Source organism: Triticum urartu, chromosome 1, assembly GCF_003073215.2.
Source record: "Triticum urartu cultivar G1812 chromosome 1, Tu2.1, whole genome shotgun sequence".
NCBI lineage: Eukaryota > Viridiplantae > Streptophyta > Magnoliopsida > Poales > Poaceae > Triticum > Triticum urartu.
Window position 1 is genome coordinate 247,694,807 of NC_053022.1, and position 19,235 is coordinate 247,714,041.

At 40.9% G+C, this 19,235-nt stretch overlaps 1 protein-coding gene and 1 long non-coding RNA gene across 28 annotated transcripts; one reads left to right on the forward strand and one right to left on the reverse strand.

Annotated features, from left to right (window-relative positions):
* The first annotated feature begins 6,799 nt into the window (after window positions 1-6,799).
* LOC125532820 (replication protein A 70 kDa DNA-binding subunit B-like) lies at window positions 6,800-8,162 on the forward strand. Its single transcript, XM_048696718.1, has 6 exons — window positions 6,800-6,848; window positions 6,930-7,008; window positions 7,087-7,222; window positions 7,292-7,449; window positions 7,524-7,818; window positions 7,926-8,162. Exons 1-5 carry the CDS (start codon window positions 6,800-6,802, stop codon window positions 7,606-7,608), a joined length of 507 nt encoding a protein of 168 aa, XP_048552675.1. The 3' UTR covers window positions 7,609-7,818; window positions 7,926-8,162.
* Window positions 8,163-8,957: 795 nt separating this feature from the next.
* Window positions 8,958-17,719, reverse strand: LOC125555727. Of its 27 annotated transcripts, none has more exons than XR_007304869.1 (13): window positions 17,655-17,719; window positions 17,360-17,569; window positions 16,607-16,769; window positions 15,913-15,972; window positions 14,444-14,509; window positions 14,098-14,173; window positions 13,866-14,007; window positions 13,691-13,770; window positions 13,111-13,218; window positions 12,810-13,015; window positions 12,427-12,499; window positions 10,210-10,319; window positions 8,958-9,238 (listed from the first exon to the last, which is right to left on the reverse strand). It is a non-coding gene; the product is annotated as an uncharacterized LOC125555727 (long non-coding RNA). The 27 variants fall into 27 exon arrangements; XR_007304858.1 differs by having other exon boundaries at window positions 12,427-12,525; XR_007304839.1 differs by having other exon boundaries at window positions 12,427-12,589.
* Between the last annotated feature and the right edge of the window lie 1,516 nt (window positions 17,720-19,235).

The following is a 19,235-nucleotide window of genomic DNA, read 5'->3' on the forward strand; positions in this document are numbered from 1 at the left end:
AACTGAAATCAACATAGAGCAAGTTACAACAGCAAACACGTTAAAGAAACAGGTTTAAAACATACCTATTGTGCCATTGGAGTTTCAATTGCATCCTTCAAATTTGAAATTAGTTGGTATGAGTAAATACAGTGATGCAAGAGCAAAGTAGTATGAACCATAGCTACGGAACCTGACCTGAGAACAATTCTTCTTCTGCTTTAAGCGTTGACTTGGGGTTCGGAGTGGTGGTCCTCATGCTTTGGGCACTGCAGTTGCCTTACTAACTGCTCGTGTTTGGGTGCTCTGTGGTGGAGACGGTGCTGTGTCAACGGGAATTGGGTTACTATCTGCTGGGGTTGGGGTTAGAAGGGGTGTAGCTGGTTCTCTGTCCAATTGGGTAGGGGTACAATCTGCGTGAGTCTGGGTTATGTGTGGTGGGGCTGGTTCTTAGGCAAGTACAACCGTGGTTCTATCTCCATCGACAGGTAGCACGATCTTTTCTGAAGACCGTGTTTTTACTCCCATGGATACTGCCATCACCCCCTCCAATTGAAATGGTTGATAAACAAGAAAAGTAATTGAATGTACAGACATTATAAGATAGACCGGTGCAATGGATAGTAGGGAAGAAAATAGTGCATGAAATAATTCACATTTATGTTGTCTAACCAAACAGAATAGTAGGACATAATTTCACATATATGATGGCTAATTAAACAGGATAGCATGACACAATTTCACATGTATGATGGCTAACTAAACAAGATAGAATGACATACTTCAAAATATGATGAGTATGTAAACAAGATGACATGATATAACTATATGATGTGTCTATTAAAGTGGTTGGCATGCCATAAATCACAAACATGTCGTCGATGGAAACATGATGGCATGATATAATTCACGGATAGAATGACATAATTCAAAATATGATGACTATGTGAACAGGATGAGATGATATAACTATATTATGTCTTTAGAAAATGGGTTGGCATGCCATAATTCAGATACATGCTGTCTATGTAAACATCATGGCATGATATAATTCAAATATATGATTTATATACTAAGGAAGTGAGCAGAGGGCAATCGCATATATGATGTGTCAACTAAGGAAATGGCATTCAATATCGTGTATATGATGTACAAACTAAGCATTGCAATACAACATATGCATGATATGAGTAATATAACCCTGCCAAGTTTGAGCATACACCTCAGGGGGATAATAGGACTGGTCATCTGCCTCTGAATCCTCCTCTGAAGAGCTATCTATAACCAGCAAGATATCTGCTTCAGCAGGTAGCATTGTTTGCTCTGAAGACCTTGTTTTCACTCTAGATTTCTCCATCACCAATTCAAATGGCTGATGCATAGGAAGAGCAGTTGCATATACAAACATTATCGACAAAAGCAATGAGAAACACAAAAAAGGACGACATGATATAATTCACATATATGACGCTTGGCTAAACAACATGGCATTGCATAATTCACATATATAATGCCTTGCAACAAGATAGCATTGCATAATTCACATATATAATGTCTTGCAACAAGATGGCATTGCATAATTCACATCTATCTATCTATACCTATACTAATTAGAGACTCCCTAATAATTCCCACGTTAATTAGAAAATAGGAGCCGTACATCTAATGATGGGACCCGAGTTATTACGGTCTAGATTGACCCATACAATTTGCGGCTGAAAAAATTAAGTTCACTTATTAAACAGACTGATTCACAAAGCCAACATCATTCGACAGCTGTGTCAGAAGAAAAGGCCCATAGCGCTATGAGTCAAGAAAAGGCACATAGCGCTCTCCACCATCTCTTCCATTACCAAAAAAAGACCCCCGTTCACAAAAAAAGAGACCTGAACCAATCGTAATCTCTTTCTCAATCTCATCTCATCTCTCTCACTCTCTCTCTCTCTCTCTCAAACTCCCAGGTCTCTTTGCATCTCCCCATGATGACCAGATCCATGTCTCTCAAATTGGAGCAAGAAATTTGGGCATGGATCCCTCTCTCAATCACGTCTCTCTCTTTCTATCAAACTCTTAGGTCTCTTCTCTCCTCACCTCAAATTGCAGCAAGGACTCTTTTATCCTCACCTCAAATTGCATCAAGGACTCTTCTATCCTCATCTCAAATTGCAGCAAGGACGTTAGGGCGTGGATCTCCTGCTCTCGATGAGGTCATCGCACTAAAATTATTTTCCTCATGTGGATTAGGTTCCCCTTCTCACATTGATTTTTTTTGCTAGATTGGATTCAAAAAAAAATCTAAGGATTCAATTTCAAATCTAATCTTCTCACATATGCTCTTTGGATATGTCACGAAGATCGGCTTGGGGCAGAACTAAGCCCATAAGGCTAGCTTATAAATTAAGCCTGCAACCTAACATAGACCATCTCAAATCAAGGAGGCTCTATTCGTTGTCAGCATCGTCATTAGTCAGATTCTTCTATTAGGTGCGACGGTTGCCTCTGTTCAGTTGCTTTTCACCCAATTTTTAGATGATTATTTTTTCTGTTGGTTCAATCACATTGTTAGGCTTTGCACTTACTATGTAATACAAACTAATCTTTCTTTCCGATTATAAAGTCTTTGATTTGGCTAAGACTATAACAAGTTCTAATCTTCAAAATTGTGTTCTCTTATAGGTCAAATTCTTTTGTTTTCAATTGAAACAATGGCATACGATATGCTCGATGCGATTAACAATGGGAAGGATTCCTGGAAAGCGAAGGTCAGAGTAATTAGGCTATGGGACGCCATTAACCTCAATAACAATGAACTAATTAGCCTTGACATGATACTGCTTGATGAACAGGTCAGTTTATTGGTAAAAGGATTTTTTTTCAACATAAATAGGTCACTATGATTTAAATATGGTGCGATCTATGATGTCTCTTGCCGATTTACCACTATCTTTTTGGGGCTATGCTTTAGAGACTGCCGCATTCACTTTAAATAGGGCACCGTCGAAATCCGTTGAGACGACACCGTTTGAATTATGGTTTGGGAAGAAACCTAAGCTGTCGTTTCTAAAAGTTTGGGGATGCGATGCTTATGTCAGGAAACTTCAACCTGAAAAGCTCGAACCCAAATCGGAAAAATGCGTCTTCATAGGATACCCTAAAGAAACCATTGGGTATATCTTCTACCTCAGATCCGAAGGCAAGATCTTTGTTGCCAAGAATGGATCCTTTCTAGAGAAAGAGTTTCTCTCGAAAGAAGTAAGTGGGAGGAAAGTAGAACTTGATGAAGTATTACCTCTTGAACCGGAAAATGGCGCAACTCAAGAAAATGTTCCTGAGGCGCCTGCACCGACTAGAGAGGAAGTTATTGATGATGATCAAGATACTTCTGATCAAGCTCCTACTAAAATTCGAAGGTCCACAAGGACACGTTCCGCACCAGAGTGGTACGGCAACCCTGTCTTGTAAATCATGTTGTTAGACAACGGTGAACCTTCGAACTATGAAGAAGCGATGGTGGGCCCGGATTCCGACAAATGGCTAGAAGCCATGAAATCCGAGATAGGATCCATGTATGAAAACGAAGTATGGACTTTGACTGACTTGCCCGTTGAACGGCGAGCCATAGAAAATAAATGGATCTTCAAGAAGAAGACAGACGTGGATGGTAATGTGACCATCTATAAAGCTCGGCTTGTCGCTAAGGGTTATCGACAAGTTCAAGGAATTGACTACGATGAGACTTTCTCACCGGTAGCGAAGCTAAAGTCCGTCCGAATCATGTTAGCAATTGCCGCATTCTACGATTATGAGATATGGCAAATGGACGTCAAAACGGCATTCCTTAATGGTTTCCTTAAGGAAGAGTTGTATATGATGTAGCCGGAAGGTTTTGTCGATCCTAAGAATGCTGACAAGGTGTGCAAGCTCCAACGCTCGATTTATGGGCTGGTGCAAGCATCTCGGAGTTGGAACATTCGCTTTGATGAGATGATCAAAGCGTTTGGGTTTACGCAGACTTATGGAGAAGCCTGCGTTTACAAGAAAGTGAGTGGGAGCTCTGTAGCATTTTCTCATACTATATGTAGATGACATACTTTTGATGGGAAGTGATATAGAACTCTTGGACAGCATCAAGGCCTACTTGAATAAAAGTTTTTCAATGAAGGACCTTGGAGAAGCTGCTTATATATTAGGCATCAAGATCTATAGAGATAGATCAAGACGCCTCATAGGTCTTTCACAAAGCACATACCTTGATAAGATTTTGAAGAAGTTCAAAATGGATCAGTCCAAGAAAGGGTTCTTGCCTGTTTTGCAAGGTGTGAGATTGAGCTCGGCTCAATGCCCGACCACGGCAAAAGATAAAGAAGAGATGAGTGTCATCCCCTATGCTTCAGCCATAGGATCTATTATGTATGCCATGCTGTGTACCAAACCTGATGTAAACCTTGCCGTAAGTTTGGTAGGAAGGTACCAAAGTAATCCCGGCAAGGAACACTGGACAGCGGTCAAGAATATCCTTAAGTACCTGAAAAGGACAAAGGACATGTTTCTCGTTTATGGAGGTGACGAAGAGCTCGTCGTAAAGGGTTACATCGACGCTAGCTTCGACACATATCTGGATGACTCTAAGCCACAAACCGGATACGTGTATATGTTGAATGGTGGAGCAGTGAGCTGGTGCAGCTGCAAGCAGAGTGTCGTGGCGAGATCTACATGTGAAGCGGAGTACATGGCAGCCTCGGAGGCAGCACATGAAGCAATATGGGTGAAGAAGTTCATCACCGACCTAGGAGTCATACCCAATGCGTCAGGGCCAATCAAACTCTTTTGTAACAACACTGGAGCTATTGCACTTGCCAAGGAGCCCAGGTTTCACAAGAAGACAAGGCACATCAAGCGTCGCTTCAACTCCATTCGTGAAAATGTTCAAGATGGAGACATAGAGATTTGTAAAGTACATACAGACCTGAATGTAGCAGATCAGTTGACTAAACCTCTCCCTAGGGCAAAACATGATCAACACCAGAATTCCATGGGTGTTCGATTCATCACAATGTAACTAGATTATTGACTCTAGTGCAAGTGGGAGACTGTTGGAAATATGCCCTAGAGGCAATAATAAAAGCATTATTATTATATTTCTTTGTTCATGATAATTGTCTTTATTCATGCTATAACTGTATTATTCGGAAATCGTAATACACGTGTGAATACATAGACCATAATATGTCCCTAGTAAGCCTCTAGTTGACTAGCTCGTTGATCAACAGATAGTCATGGTTTCCTGGCTATGGACATTGGATGTCGTTGATAACGGGATCACATCATTAGGAGAATGATGTGATGGACAAGACCCAATCCTAAGCATAGCACAAAGATCGTGTAGTTCGTTTGCTAGAGCTTTTCCAATGTCAAGTATCTTTTCCTTTGACCATGAGATCGTGTAACTCCCGGATACCGTAGGAGTGCTTTGGGTGTACCAAACGTCACAACGTAACTGGGTGACTATAAAGGTGCACTACAGGTATCTCCGAAAGTGTCTGTTGGGTTGACACGGATCAAGACTGGGATTTGTCACTCCGTATGACGGAGAGGTATCACTGGGCCCACTCGGTAATGCATCATCATAATGAGCTCAAAGTGACCAAGTGTCTGGTCACGGGATCATGCATTACGGTACGAGTAAAGTGACTTGCCGGTAACGAGATTGAACAAGGTATTGGGATAACGACGATCGAATCTCGGGCAAGTAACATACCGATTGACAAAGGGAATTGCATACGGGGTTGCTTAAATCCTCGTTCATCCGATGAGATCATCGTGGAGTATGTGGGAGCCAACATGGGTATCCAGATCCCGCTGTTGGTTATTGACCGGAGAGTCGTCTCGGTCATGTCTACATATCTCCCGAACCCGTAGGGTCTACACACTTAAGGTTCGGTGACGCTAGGGTTGTAGGGATATGTATATGCAGTGACCCGAATGTTGTTCGGAGTCACGGATGAGATCCCGGACGTCACGAGGAGTTTCGGAATGGTCCGGAGGTAAAGATTTATATATAGGAAGTCCTGTTTCGGGCATCGGGACAAGTTTCGGGGTTATCGGTATTGTACCGGGACCACCGGAAGGGTCCCGGGGGTCCACCGGGTGGGGCCACCTGTCCCGGGGGGGCACATGGGCTGTAGGGGGTGCGCCTTGGCCTACATGGGCCAAGGGCACCAGCCCCAAAGAGGCCCATGCGCCTAGGGTTACAAGGGGAAAGAGTCCTAGGAGGGGAAGGCACCTCCTAGGTGCCTTGGGGGGGAGGGAAGCCCCCTTGGCCGCCGCCCCACCCTAGGAGATTGGATCTCCTAGGGCCGGCGGCCCCCCCCCTTGGCCCTCCTATATATAGTGGGGGAAGGAGGGCTTTCATCCCACGCCTTTGGTTGCCTCCTTCTCCCTCTCCAACACCTCCTCCTCCTCCATAGCGCTTGGCGAAGTCCTGACGGAGTACTGCAGCTCCATCATCACCACGCCGTCGTGCTACTGCTGGTGTCATCTTCATCAACCTCTCTTCCCCCCTTGCTGGATCAAGAAAGGAGGGAGACGTGGCTGTTCCGTACGTGTGTTGAACGCGGAGGCATCGTCCGTTCGGTGCTAAGATCTTCGGTGATTTGGATCACGCCGTGTTTGACTACCTCATCCCCGTTCTTTGAACGCTTCCGCTCGCGATCTACAAGGTACGTAGATGCATCTAATCACTCGTTGCTAGATGAACTCATAGATAGATCTTGGTGAAACCGTAGGAAAATTTTTGTTTTCTGCAACGTTCCCCAACACTATGGGACGTGTTGTCATAATAACATCAAAAATTGTCAGAAAACTGAAAGGTTTGTATTTATATCAATCAAGGGTAAGTAGTGTTATGCCTGTATTTTTTGTATTCGAAATTTAATATCAAGTTCTTGCAGAGTACTCGCTGTCATCTACAGGTGCAACCAAAGTATATATCGATTTGGATATCCCTGAAACAGCTGAGCTCCATACGAGGTGCAACCGTTTTTCCGCAATAATATGAAGAAATCCTATTTAGTCATGTACATGGATACTTACCTCATGCGAAAATAGGTATCGCTTGGAAGATGATATCATAGAGGAAACAGGGCCGGAAGCCCACTTGCAAGGAACAATTCAAGAACAAATGCTCTATAACAGAAAGACACTAAGAGAAATAACTGAAATTGCATATGAATCTGAAAAACAGGTATTTACGATTAACTTTTAAATTATTTTTTCATATGTTTTATGTGCTAATTTAACCTACAATGGACAGGAAAAGTTCTATACTACAGAAGCAACCATTAAGTCAATTGATACATCAGATGAGTGGTACTACATAGGATGCGGCAAATGTAATAAAAAAATACAAAAAGAAGGGAATCACTTCTACTGTCTAAAATGTGAGAAAGAACCTGAGAAGACATGTCCAAGGTAAATTTGATAATATCTCATGTTTTAGGTAGTAATTTATCCTCCACTTACCAGATGTGTCATTTTGTTACTAGGTACAAACTTAAGCTAGAGATATGTGATCATACTGCAACAACAACTTGCACCATGTTTGAGACAGAAGCAAAAAAAACTGATTAAGCAATCTGCAAGATTCTTGATAGATAGGGATGACTGTGATATCCATGAGCAGGCAGAAAAATTTCAGAAAATATGTGGGCAGAGATTGATTTTTCAGTTCAGACTGAATGACTATAATTTCAAGTACGGTTACCAAGATTACACTGTTCATAGAATATTTTTATGGACCCTGAAGAAGATTCATCGGTACAACACGTTAATGTTGAACAGGTATCGTCTATTTGTACTACGATGCTCCATAACATTTTGTATATGTGCATGCCATATTTTACAATGAATGTTTATGAAAACTAACTCAATTTGTCATGTTTTTGTAGAACACTATGAAGGGCACTAAAAAGTCTAGGACTAGGAACACATGTCGCGTTGTACATTCTGATGAAGAATCAGAAGAGGATAGCCAGGAGAAAGATGAATGCAAATTCAAGGAATCTAGCCCCAAAAGAAAGCGTACAATAAGCATTACTAAAGACAAAGATTCCGAAAAAGATGGAACTGAGAATTATTCAAAGACCAGCATAAGGCTTACTGGTGTTGTTGATAAGGGATCTAAGAAGAAAGGAATTCAGAATGATAACCATGTAAGTTTCTTGGTGCATTTTCATGTTCTTTCATAGTTGTTGTACACCTCTCTAACTGGTATAAATGTTCGCAGGAGCAAGTGAACAAATTATCACTTTCAAAAACTATAAAGCAAGAATCGGAGGATGATGAGCTCACTATTGACCAGACTAAAAGGGGTAGGAGACGGAGCACAGGTCGTGCTGCACATCTTGACGATGAATCAAAAGCTGAAGGTAATCAGGAAATAAACAAATCCAAATCTATGGAATCAAGCCCCAAGAGGAAGCGTGTTGTACGCAAATGCGCCGGTGTTTATCAGGAGCACAATGATTCAAGGCCTAGGACAAGGCTTAGTTGTGTCGATAAAAAATCACTTAGTTGTCCGCACTGCATTCCGTCTTGCCATCTAGCCCTATCATGCGTGGCCGACCATGACTCAAGTTTAGTTTGGAGTTAAATATTGGTTTTTCCATGAAGACATGTAGATAAGCATGGGTTCTGGATGGTTAAACACACGGATAGAAATTTGAATGAAATACATAGACTATACGTGTACGGAACGAAGACGTGCATATAAGACATACAGCGCTTAGACTAACTGCTCAGATCTAAACGTACGCGTGAAAAATTCTACACAACAAAATCTTCTTATCTCTCTTTTCTGCCACATCGCCGCCGATCACATCCTTCATCCCGGCAAGACATCACCTCTGATCTCATCCCACATCACGTACAGGCGATAATTAATCCTTACACGGCAAGCAGTAAGGAGCGGATAGGTTGTGTGCCAGTACTTGCAGGTATTCATTACCAACTTCCACTACTATATGCATCAACTCCGTAATCTCATCACATATGCTTTGTTAATTGCAACTACAGAGAAATTGATGAACAATCATCAAAATTAGTTTGCCAATTACAAACCATATAGTATGTCCTCTGCTTAAAAGGTAATAACACATGTACATGATCTACAATTCTTTGTTGGCATACTATTAGTAGGAGAACAGGAATATTTCCAGGAAACTGATTGATCCAGACAACATCCTTCAAAACAATGTGGTACCTGACATGTGTACATTAAACTTATGTCAGCAACTCAGAATTTCCGGACAAGTAAAATAAGGTGCTTACAAGATGTCCTCACTATCATGTACTGCTTACATACTTTGTGATAACCCCGATGAGGAATAAAATTCTAAGAAAGTTAAATATGAATGGATTTCGACTATCAATATGATACTAGCACATCCAAGTGCACGGGTCAACTATCAAAATACTTGATACTCTTTGCATGTTGTTGTTCTTGGACAAAATGCTTACATTTTTCCCTCATATTTTTCAGGATTAACTACCTGCAGTCAGCATGCGTCAAACTCGCAATGGACTCGACAAAAACAACAATAGGTATTGGTTACCACAATATAAAAACAATTTTATACCCATTAATTTACCTAGATTATTAAAATGGCACCAAAATCTAATGCAGCAATGAAAGACCTGACAAAGCAACCTCCAAACTTGCCACTCTACAATCTAATGATAATCAACCAGACATCATTAGAGCAGCAATGAAGGATGCTGCACGGAAAAGGAAAGAAATACTTCAGCAGAAAAGGAATCAGGTGCTTATAAGATGTCCTCACTAGCATGTACTTAATTTTTTTTGTGATGTTCCCAATGAGGAATATATTTTAATTTCTACAGTCAAGGTTAAATATTCAGTGAGAAATATCACATGGGGTACATGCCAGATCTTCGGCTCCAGAAAGGAAATACTGCTAAGTTCCATATACTTAATTCTATCTGCATGTTGTTGCTCTCAAACAAAGCGTTACAATTTTTTTCCCTCATTTCAGGATTCACTAGCTGCACTCAACTTGCGTCGAAGTAACGGTGGACCAAATCAAAACAACAGAAGGTATTCATTACCCCAATACCAAAAAATAATTATATAGACATTAATTTACCTGGTTTATTCAAATGATACCAAAATATAATGCAGCAATATATTGGGTGACCAAACAATACAAATACCTGAGCAAGGAACCTCGCAGCTCGCGACAGTAGAATCTAATGATAGTCAATCAGATATTATCAGAGCAGCAAGGAAGGAAGCTAGACGAAAAAGGAAAGAGATACTCCAGCTGAAAAGGGAAAGGAAACGAATAAGGACAGAAAAGGACAATAATGGCTGTGAAGTATCAAATATAGCAAAGGATGTCACTCAAGTTTCAAATTTGGGAAAACCAAATTGCGTTTGGGAATTTTGCAATGCCATTATGTGGCATGGAGAGAGAAGCACAAACACACGTAACATCACAGTTCCAAAGTTTGGTCTCTGCTGCAAGGAAGGGAAAATTAAATTACCACCACTGAAGCAAGCTCCGTTGTATCTCCGACAGCTACTACGTTACAATGAAAGAGGAGAGTCATCCAATTTTCGCCAGAACATCAGGTTGTACAACTCCATGTTCGTGTTCACTTCAATGGGAGGAAAGGTTGACTATGAAATTAATAAGGAGACACCTGAACCATATGTTTTCCGTTTGAATGGCCAAAACTACCATCAGATTGGCACTTTACTTCCTAAAGATGACGTGACAAAACCAAAATTTGCCCAATTGTACATACATGACACAGAAAATGAAGTGCATAACAGGATTACTGCATCAACTTCAATGGAGATTAAGACAAAGCCAGATGAAAACATTGTCAAAGGTCTACTAGAGATGCTAGATGAGCACAATGTTTTGGTCAAATCGTTTCGTATGGCAAGGGATAGGTTCGAAAACCGAGATATTAAAGATGTAAGACTAAGATTGATCAACAAAAGGTCGAAAGATGGACGGCAATACAGCCTCCCATCTGCCTCAGAAGTTGCAGCACTAATTATTGGGGAACAAGATGGAGAAAATAATGAATTTGATATAATAATTGAGACCAAAGACAGAATGTTACAGAGGATTTCAGAGTTGCACCCAAGCTATATGTCAATGCAATACCCCTTGCTTTTTCCATATGGAGAAGATGGGTTCAGACCAGAAATAGAGTATCAAAAAAAGATAGGCGACAAAGGTAAGATAAAGTATGTAACAATGCTGGAGTTTTATTCATATCGCATCCAACAACGTCTTAACCAAGCAACAACCTTGCAAATGAGTGGACGTTTGTTCCTACAGTTCTTAGTTGATGCAGCAACGTGCATTGAACAATGGAGACTAAATTGGTACACAACAAACCAAGGAAAGCTGAGGACAGAACTATACAGAGGACTGCATGATGCAATAGAAAATGGAGATACACGAACTGAACAAGTTGGCCAAAGAATCATACTACCCTCAACATATAATGGTAGCCCTAGAAATAAGCAGCAAAACTACCAAGATGCCATGGCGATTTGTCGTTCGGCTGGCTATCCTGATCTCTTCATCACTTTTACATGCAATCCGAAATGGCCGGAAATACAGGATATGCTGGATCTGATTCCAGGCCAGAAACCTGAAGATCGTCCAGACATTGTTGCCAGAGTATTCATGTTAAAAATGAAGGAACTTATGAATGACATAAAGAACGAGAAGTGTTTCAGACAAACAATTGCGAGTAAGTTTACCAACCAACTACAGATTTACTATGCCTAGATGATTGTCCTAAATCATTTCTTCTCAAATTTCTTTACTTGCATGCAGTTGTCTACACGATAGAGTTCCAAAAAAGAGGCCTCCCTCATGCACATATACTGGTGTTTCTACATCCAGATGATAAAGATCCCAGTCCTTCCTAGACCGACAAAATCATATCAGCCGAAATTCCTGACAAGAATAGTGATCCAGATGGGCATGAAGCAGTGCAAAATTACATGATACATGGTCCCTGTGGTCAAGCACACCCAAAATCACCATGCATGGTCGATAAAAGTTGTGCCAAACATTTCCCCAAGAGTTTTTGCACTGAAACTACAACAGATGAAGATAACTATCCAGTATATAGAAGATGAGATGATGGCAATACTGTGGACAAAAACGGAGTGAAGCTAGACAATAGATTTGTTGTGCCATACAATAGAAACATACTGGTCAAGTATCAAGCCCACATAAATGTTGAATGGTGCAACAGATCAAGGTCTATAAAGTATTTATTCAATACATCCACAAAGGAGAAGATCGAACAACTGTATTAATAGAAACAGAAGAGCAACAAAGAGAAACAAGAGGTGGCAAATTAACAAACAGGGATAACGAAATCAAGAGATACCTTGATGCTCGGTACATATCTGGATGTGAAGCCGCATGGCGCATATTTCAGTTTCCTCTTCAGTATAGAGAGCCTGCGGTTGAAAGGTTACAATTTCACCTAGAAAATGAACATGCTGTGGTATTCCCAGACTCGATGGATTTAGATAAAATCATATCTCGGCCTAACATAGAAAATACAATGTTCACAGAATGGATGACAGCCAACCAATTGCATGAGGAAGCTCGCAGTTTGACGTATGCACAGTTTCCAACCAAATGGACTTGGCATGCAAAAGAGAAAGAATGGAGGAAGAGACGTGGTGGTAAAAAAACCATAGGCGGGATTTACTATGCACAACCAACAAGCGGTGAAAAATACTACTTGAGAATGCTTCTAAATACCGTGAAAGGATGCAGATCCTATGAAGAAATCCGAACAGTTGATGGGGTTGTACATCCAACATACAAATCTGCATGTTATTCTCTTGGGCTACTTAATGACGACAAGGAGTGGGATGACTGCATCAAGGAAGCATCCCATTGGGCCTCTGCTCCTCAAATGCGCCAACTTTTCTGCACAATACTTTTATTTTGCGAGGTGACTGATCCTGCAAAGTTGTGGCAAACAAACTGGGAGTTACTATCTGAGGACATCCAACGTCGGCAAAGAAGAATACTCAATTTTCAGGCCCTAGAACTCAACTCATTGCAAATAAAGAGCCTCCTCTTGGCAGAGATCGAACACCTATTGGCTAAAGGTGGTAAGTCCCTCAAAGAATTTCCAGGAATGCCACTACCAGATAGTTCGATTCTTCAAGATATAAATAATAGATTAGTAAATGAGTAACTAAACTACAAGATTCTTTAAGAATAGAGCACACAGAGTTACTACAAAAGCTAAATCAAGATCAGAGGATGGCTTTTGATGTTATAATAGAATCAGTTAGCAGCAGTCGTGGAAAACTGTTTTTCGTTGACGGATATGGTGTAACTGGAAAGACATTTCTGTGGAAAGCAGTCACGACAAAATTAAGATCCGAAGGAAAAAATAGTTCTAGCAGTAGCTTCAAGTGGTATAGCAGCACTTCTTTTACAGGGCGGAAGAACAGCTCATTCAAGATTTCACATTCCGCTCAAAATCACAAGCGAGTCGACATGCAACATCAAGCAAGGAACATTTCTCGCGGAACTAATAAAGAAAACTTCACTGATAATATGGGATGAAGCACCTATGACACACAAGAACTGTTTTGAGGCACTAGACAAGAGTTTGAGAGACATACTTCAATTCACAAATGAGGATGCCGAGCATAGACCGTTTGGAGGAATGACAGTAGTCTTGGGAGGTGACTTCAGACAAATCCTACCAGTTATACCAAAGGGGAAAAGGGAACATATCATTTCGGCATCTATAAAGAGATCCTACCTGTGGAAGAACTTTGAGGAGTACCGACTCACAGAAAATATGCGTCTGAATTCATCCGAAGGTAGTCCAGAAGAGAAAGCAAAGACAACTGAATTTGCAAACTGGATACTAAACATCGGCGATGGCACAACGGCAACAATAGATGATGAAGACTGCGTTAGCATCCCAGAAGACCTTATTTTAAATAAAGGAGATGATCCAAAAGCATCTATAGTTAATAACACATACCCTGAATTACACAACAAGTACACTGATAGAACATACCTAGAGGAAAGAGCGATCCTGTGCCCAAGGAACGAGACTGTTGACTAGATTAACACCTACATCATGAGTCAAATTCCTGGAGAAGAGGTAACCTATCTCAGTTTAAGATACAACATGCAAGGCAATGTCTATGGTGGAAGACGAACATATGTTGTACCCAACTGAATTTCTAAATAGTCTAACATTTTCTGGAATACCAGATCATGAACTGAGGCTGAAAATAGGATTACCAGTAATGCTTATGAGGAACATCAATCAAAGTGCAGGACTTTGCAATGGGACAAGACTAACAATAACACAGCTAGGAAAGCGTTTCATCGAAGGCCAGGTCATAACAGGTACTAACATTGGTGACAAAGTTTACATCCCACGAATTATTATGTCACCAAGTGATTCAAAATGGCCATTCATTCTGAAAAGGAGACAATACCCAATATCAGTGTGCTTTGCTATGACAATAAACAAAAGTCAGGGGCAATCTCTCAAAAAGGTTGGACTCTACTTAGAAAGGCAAGTGTCCACACATGGCCAACTCTATGTTGCAATGTCAAGGGTTACCAGCAGAAATGGATTGCGGATACTTATATCAGATGAAGAGCGTCCATCCGACAAGGTTGCAAAAAACATTGTTTACAAGGATATATTATAGATTTTTTTTTAATAACTAGAAGTATAAGTTAAGAACAAATACAAACATTCTTAAATGACCAAATATAATGTGTTGCAGACATAGCAGCCTTTTTTTCTGGAAAGACATAGCAGCCTTATCTGTTTTAAATTGGTTTTTAAAATTGTTTTAAATGGTTATCTCTGAAATATTATATTTGTCAGCAAGGTACTTCTCTCTGCATTTACAGGTAAACAAAAATATGCGAGCAAGGGCTAACAACTGATTTGACAAGATCAATACCAGTTATATATGTATGCATTAGGGACGTGGCTCTAAAGTTACAGAGCCATTGAAGAACCAAGATCATTTTCTCAATTACTATAAAATTTCTTTCTTACATAGCCTACCAGTCATATCCAATTTCACAAATAATAGAAAATACTGGAACAAGTAATTTCGTAGCTGCATCTGCCAGCATTTTCCTTGATGGCTCCTCTACCATCGTCTCTCAAGTACACTTTACAGCAAGATGCAAACATACGCTGCTCAAATTTATTTAATACAAGGAGGAGATGGTAAGGCAAAGGGAGATATGCACCTGTTCGTGCAAACGCACAGTAAAGAGGAAAAGATGCATACTGAATGGATAAGATAATGCCACTTTCTTTGGTAGATGGATAGGAGTTGCCGGCGCTGCTGCTGCATGAGGAAACTCCGCTCAGCAACGCGGGCGCCGGAGGAGATTGCAGCTTCGGCCGAGATGGCGTACCACACCGCAAAGGGGAACGGCTAGATGGTCGGCGCTCCGGCCGGCGACGTGATGCGATTCGCCGCGGAGGACTATAGAAGGTTAATGATGCACGCACTATCCATGAGATCCACCGGCGAGGCCGCTCTCATGGCGCCGGTCAGAGGGGCGCGCACTAGAGACGACGGCAGCGCCGACCGCGGGCGCCGAAACCCGCCGCTCATGCTACCAAAAATCTGTAACTAATAAAAATGCGCATATCTAAATGGACACTAGTTTAATGCCCGTGCGTTGCCACGGGATAAAAAAACATAGTGATCAATAATCCCAGATCAAAAATTAGTTGAACATGATGATTAGTTGAACAAGATGGAATGTGGTTGCCATCAATAAACTGATTTTATCCCACTTCTTCCCCCCTCGACAATCATCATTTCTTCTGCCCCTCCCTCCTTACCTTCATTTTTTTATCTTGCACAAGCTGAAATCTACACGCATCTGCAATCATGCATCAAACCTGCACGTACAAAATACATCTATATTTACTGAAGGTTGAAAATTTTCCTATTTGGTAGCCATCTACAATCATGCAGCAAAGAAAGGAGTCTGCATTTTTTTTGGACTCCCATGTATAACCAAGAACACACTGACTGGAAGTAGTAAATTCCGATGTAGCAGAAATGTTGCTCGGGCTTGAGTAATAAAAAGTAAAATAAGACAATCATTTTAGACAAGTGAAATATTTAGATATTACTGTAGTTACTGATTATTAGCGCTGTGACCTGGCTGAACCATCTCATCATGTTTCTGTTCTGGAATTTGTTCTTTACAAAACATTCAACTACTTGCTCATCTTCACAATAATGGATTCAGCTTTGTCTCCCAGGTCCTAGAATGCATTCGATGCACCTTGTTGGAGGATGTCGTTGCTCAAAAGACTAAAGATATTGCATCTTCCACAATCGTAGTACAATGAGAGATGACAATCTATTAGCAAGGCCTCTCATTGGGAAAAAAAACAATCAAAAGCGAGTGATAAATTTCATACCAAATGCACAGAAAGTTACAAACCAATGCGCAGCACATAAATCGTTGGCACAACGAGAACATGTGTTAATTTCTATTTGCCTCACTGAAAAGAAGGTCAATACCTTTGCAAAATGCATATCCCTATGCAGAACTCTGTAGTGAAGCTTTGCCTGCTGTACGGTACCAATTGTGTTTTTGCACCAGCAGCTTGCGGTCTGCTCCTGAATATGCAAAGATTTTCCCTGACCGTACAATATTTACTTGAACCACATGCTTCAGAGTTCCCTGGCAAAAAAGGCTTCAGAACACATATGCTTGCATCACAGAACTATAAAGCTATGAGAAGCATTGTAGTGGAGTAATCATTTCGAGCAAATTAATAGCCACCATAATTCTTTCAATTTTTCTAATGATATGTCATCCATGTAGTCTCTCTTACGTATACATAGTACGTGAGAACCCACAATTACTATTCAAGCCTTATATACCATCTAAGAAAATGATATGCGTGTAGCATGTTTGACTCTGTTAGAAGTATATATGTGTTGAAGTTTGACAAAAATTTAGAAAATAATGTGTATAAAACAAACAACCGTTGACAATTAAAATTGACCATAGGTGTTATTTAGACAGTCTTTTTCTGGATGTAAAAAGGCCAACATGAGGAAATCAGATATGTGTGTGCTGGGCATAGTGATTTGTAAGCTCGGCAACAATCTCCTCGCTACTGTTCTACACATTCAAGGGTTGCCAACTTGTTAATTTAAGTTGTTCGATAGTTCTGCAAAGAAAAATATTCACAATTATATTGTAATTAGAACTCAAATGCATAGACAATTAGGATATCTATGCTCAACGTGGACATCAAGAGCAACCTGAAGAATGCCGGCAACTTGCAGGTTGCCACTACATGCTCGGTATATGCATATCTTCATTGTTCATCTGCTTCTCTTTGGGTTTTTATGGAGTCCTGGCGTTGATTGCTAATGCATGCTGCAACAGCTGGCATACCACCACGGCATGAGCACCAATCTGTAAAACTTCATGAAACACCAAACCACCTTAGTTACTACCAACGATCACATCTGCAGGAGGAAGACGCACATGAAGAAAGGATCCTTCAACCTTGAGGAAAAGAGTAGATCACTAAAGAAATTGAATAACGTCTACCTCATTGATCTTGTATGTCTCCAGGTTTGTGCTCACAAGACCCAATCCGGGAATAAGGCCTGTAATTCCAAACAAACCAAGAAGAATTAAACACTGAGAGCCAAAAATTAGGCATCAGAAAGAAAAACCAAAAAGTAGTGCGGAAGCTTCGCCGGCGTGGTGGGCGTGTGCACCGGATGGCAACGAAGACACACGCGGGGAGGCGGTCTCGAGCGGATTACAGGGCGGCGGAACCGGAACTCGCCTGGGGGTGGGGGTCGGGTTCGGGGACGGCGCCCTCCTTGGAGGCCTCGCCGACTCCCGCGGCCCTGCTCTTCCCGTCCCTGCGGCGGCGGCAGCGGGGGTGGCCGCGCCCGGTGTCCCGCGACTTGGGGCTCGGCGGTGGGCATGATCGTCAGCAGCAAAAGCGAGCGAGGCGACCACCTCCTTCTCGGTGCCTCCGCTGCGCTCGTACGACGATATTTGGCAGGAGAGAGACGAGATCGGGAGCGAGGGGGCAGGCAGAGGTGGGGACGAGACGTGTTTGTCTGGCGGCAGTTTTTTTTTCTTGAGCGACGATGGTGGGAGCGTGGGCTGGTTTTTCGGGTTTCTCGTGCCTGCGGGACCGAGAGATTTTTTTACCGCGTGCTATCGAGAGGGTGGGAGAGAAGGAGGTGGAACCATCACGACAACTGCAGATCCTCCTTTAATAGTAGAGATTAGCCACAGTGTAACTCACTACAGAAAATACAATTTCTATTTCAGTTGACTATATGGGACCAATTTTAATAGTAACTAACAAAAAAGAGTAACGAAAATCGGGATAATTACTTTTATCTTCCTGGCTATTTTATTCTAAATGGACATCACAACTTCCTATAAATAAACTAGGGTCTAAATACATTCAGTTATGCGTCAAGTAATTCCAAAAAGGAAGCATATTACACAAAATGAAACTCAGATGATAGCGAAATCTAATTGTTGAGTATACGATTTACCCAAGGAGTTTTCGAAGGAGTTATAGAATTGATCGTGCAAAGTAGAAGGTTTAGGGGTATATGATAATATTTTTAATTTTAATCTCAAGAAAAAAATTTAAAAAATTATGGTTTCTCAAAATAACATACTTAGCACCCATATTTATATCCAACAGTACATCCATTAAGGCCACAAAAAATCATAGCAAAAAAAACAAAAATCATAGCAAAATCTAATTGTGTAGCATACAATTCACCAAACAAGTTTTTAAAGAAGACCTAGAATTGATCGCTATCGAGCAAAGTACTAAGGTTAACAAATATCCTAATTTCAAATTCAATCTCAAGGAACAAATTTATAAAATAAATTGTAGCTTCTCAAAAGAAAAAGTTTAGCAATCTTTATATCCAAGAGTACGTCATTGAGACCATAAATAACCATGCATTGCCTTCCATGAAAATTTATGTTTTACCCCACAATAAATATGCTAGCTCGTGCAAACGCACGGGTAGGCGACTAGTGTTATTAAGTGGGTAGAAATTATTCCAACTAGTAGTGCTGATCATAACACTTCCATTAAAATACTTAAAGAAGTTATTTTTCCGAAATTTGGAGTTCCTAAAT

Excerpts from the sequence above, each read along its gene's own strand:
- LOC125532820 (XM_048696718.1), top strand. The coding sequence starts at position 6,800 with ATGGGACGTGTTGTCATAATAACATCAAAAATTGTCAGAAAACTGAAA. Across the intron at positions 6,849-6,929 it reads AATTGTCAGAAAACTGAAAG|AGTACTCGCTGTCATCTACA; the intron begins GTTTGTATTTAT and ends AAGTTCTTGCAG. Across the intron at positions 7,450-7,523 it reads CCTGAGAAGACATGTCCAAG|GTACAAACTTAAGCTAGAGA; the intron begins GTAAATTTGATA and ends TTTTGTTACTAG.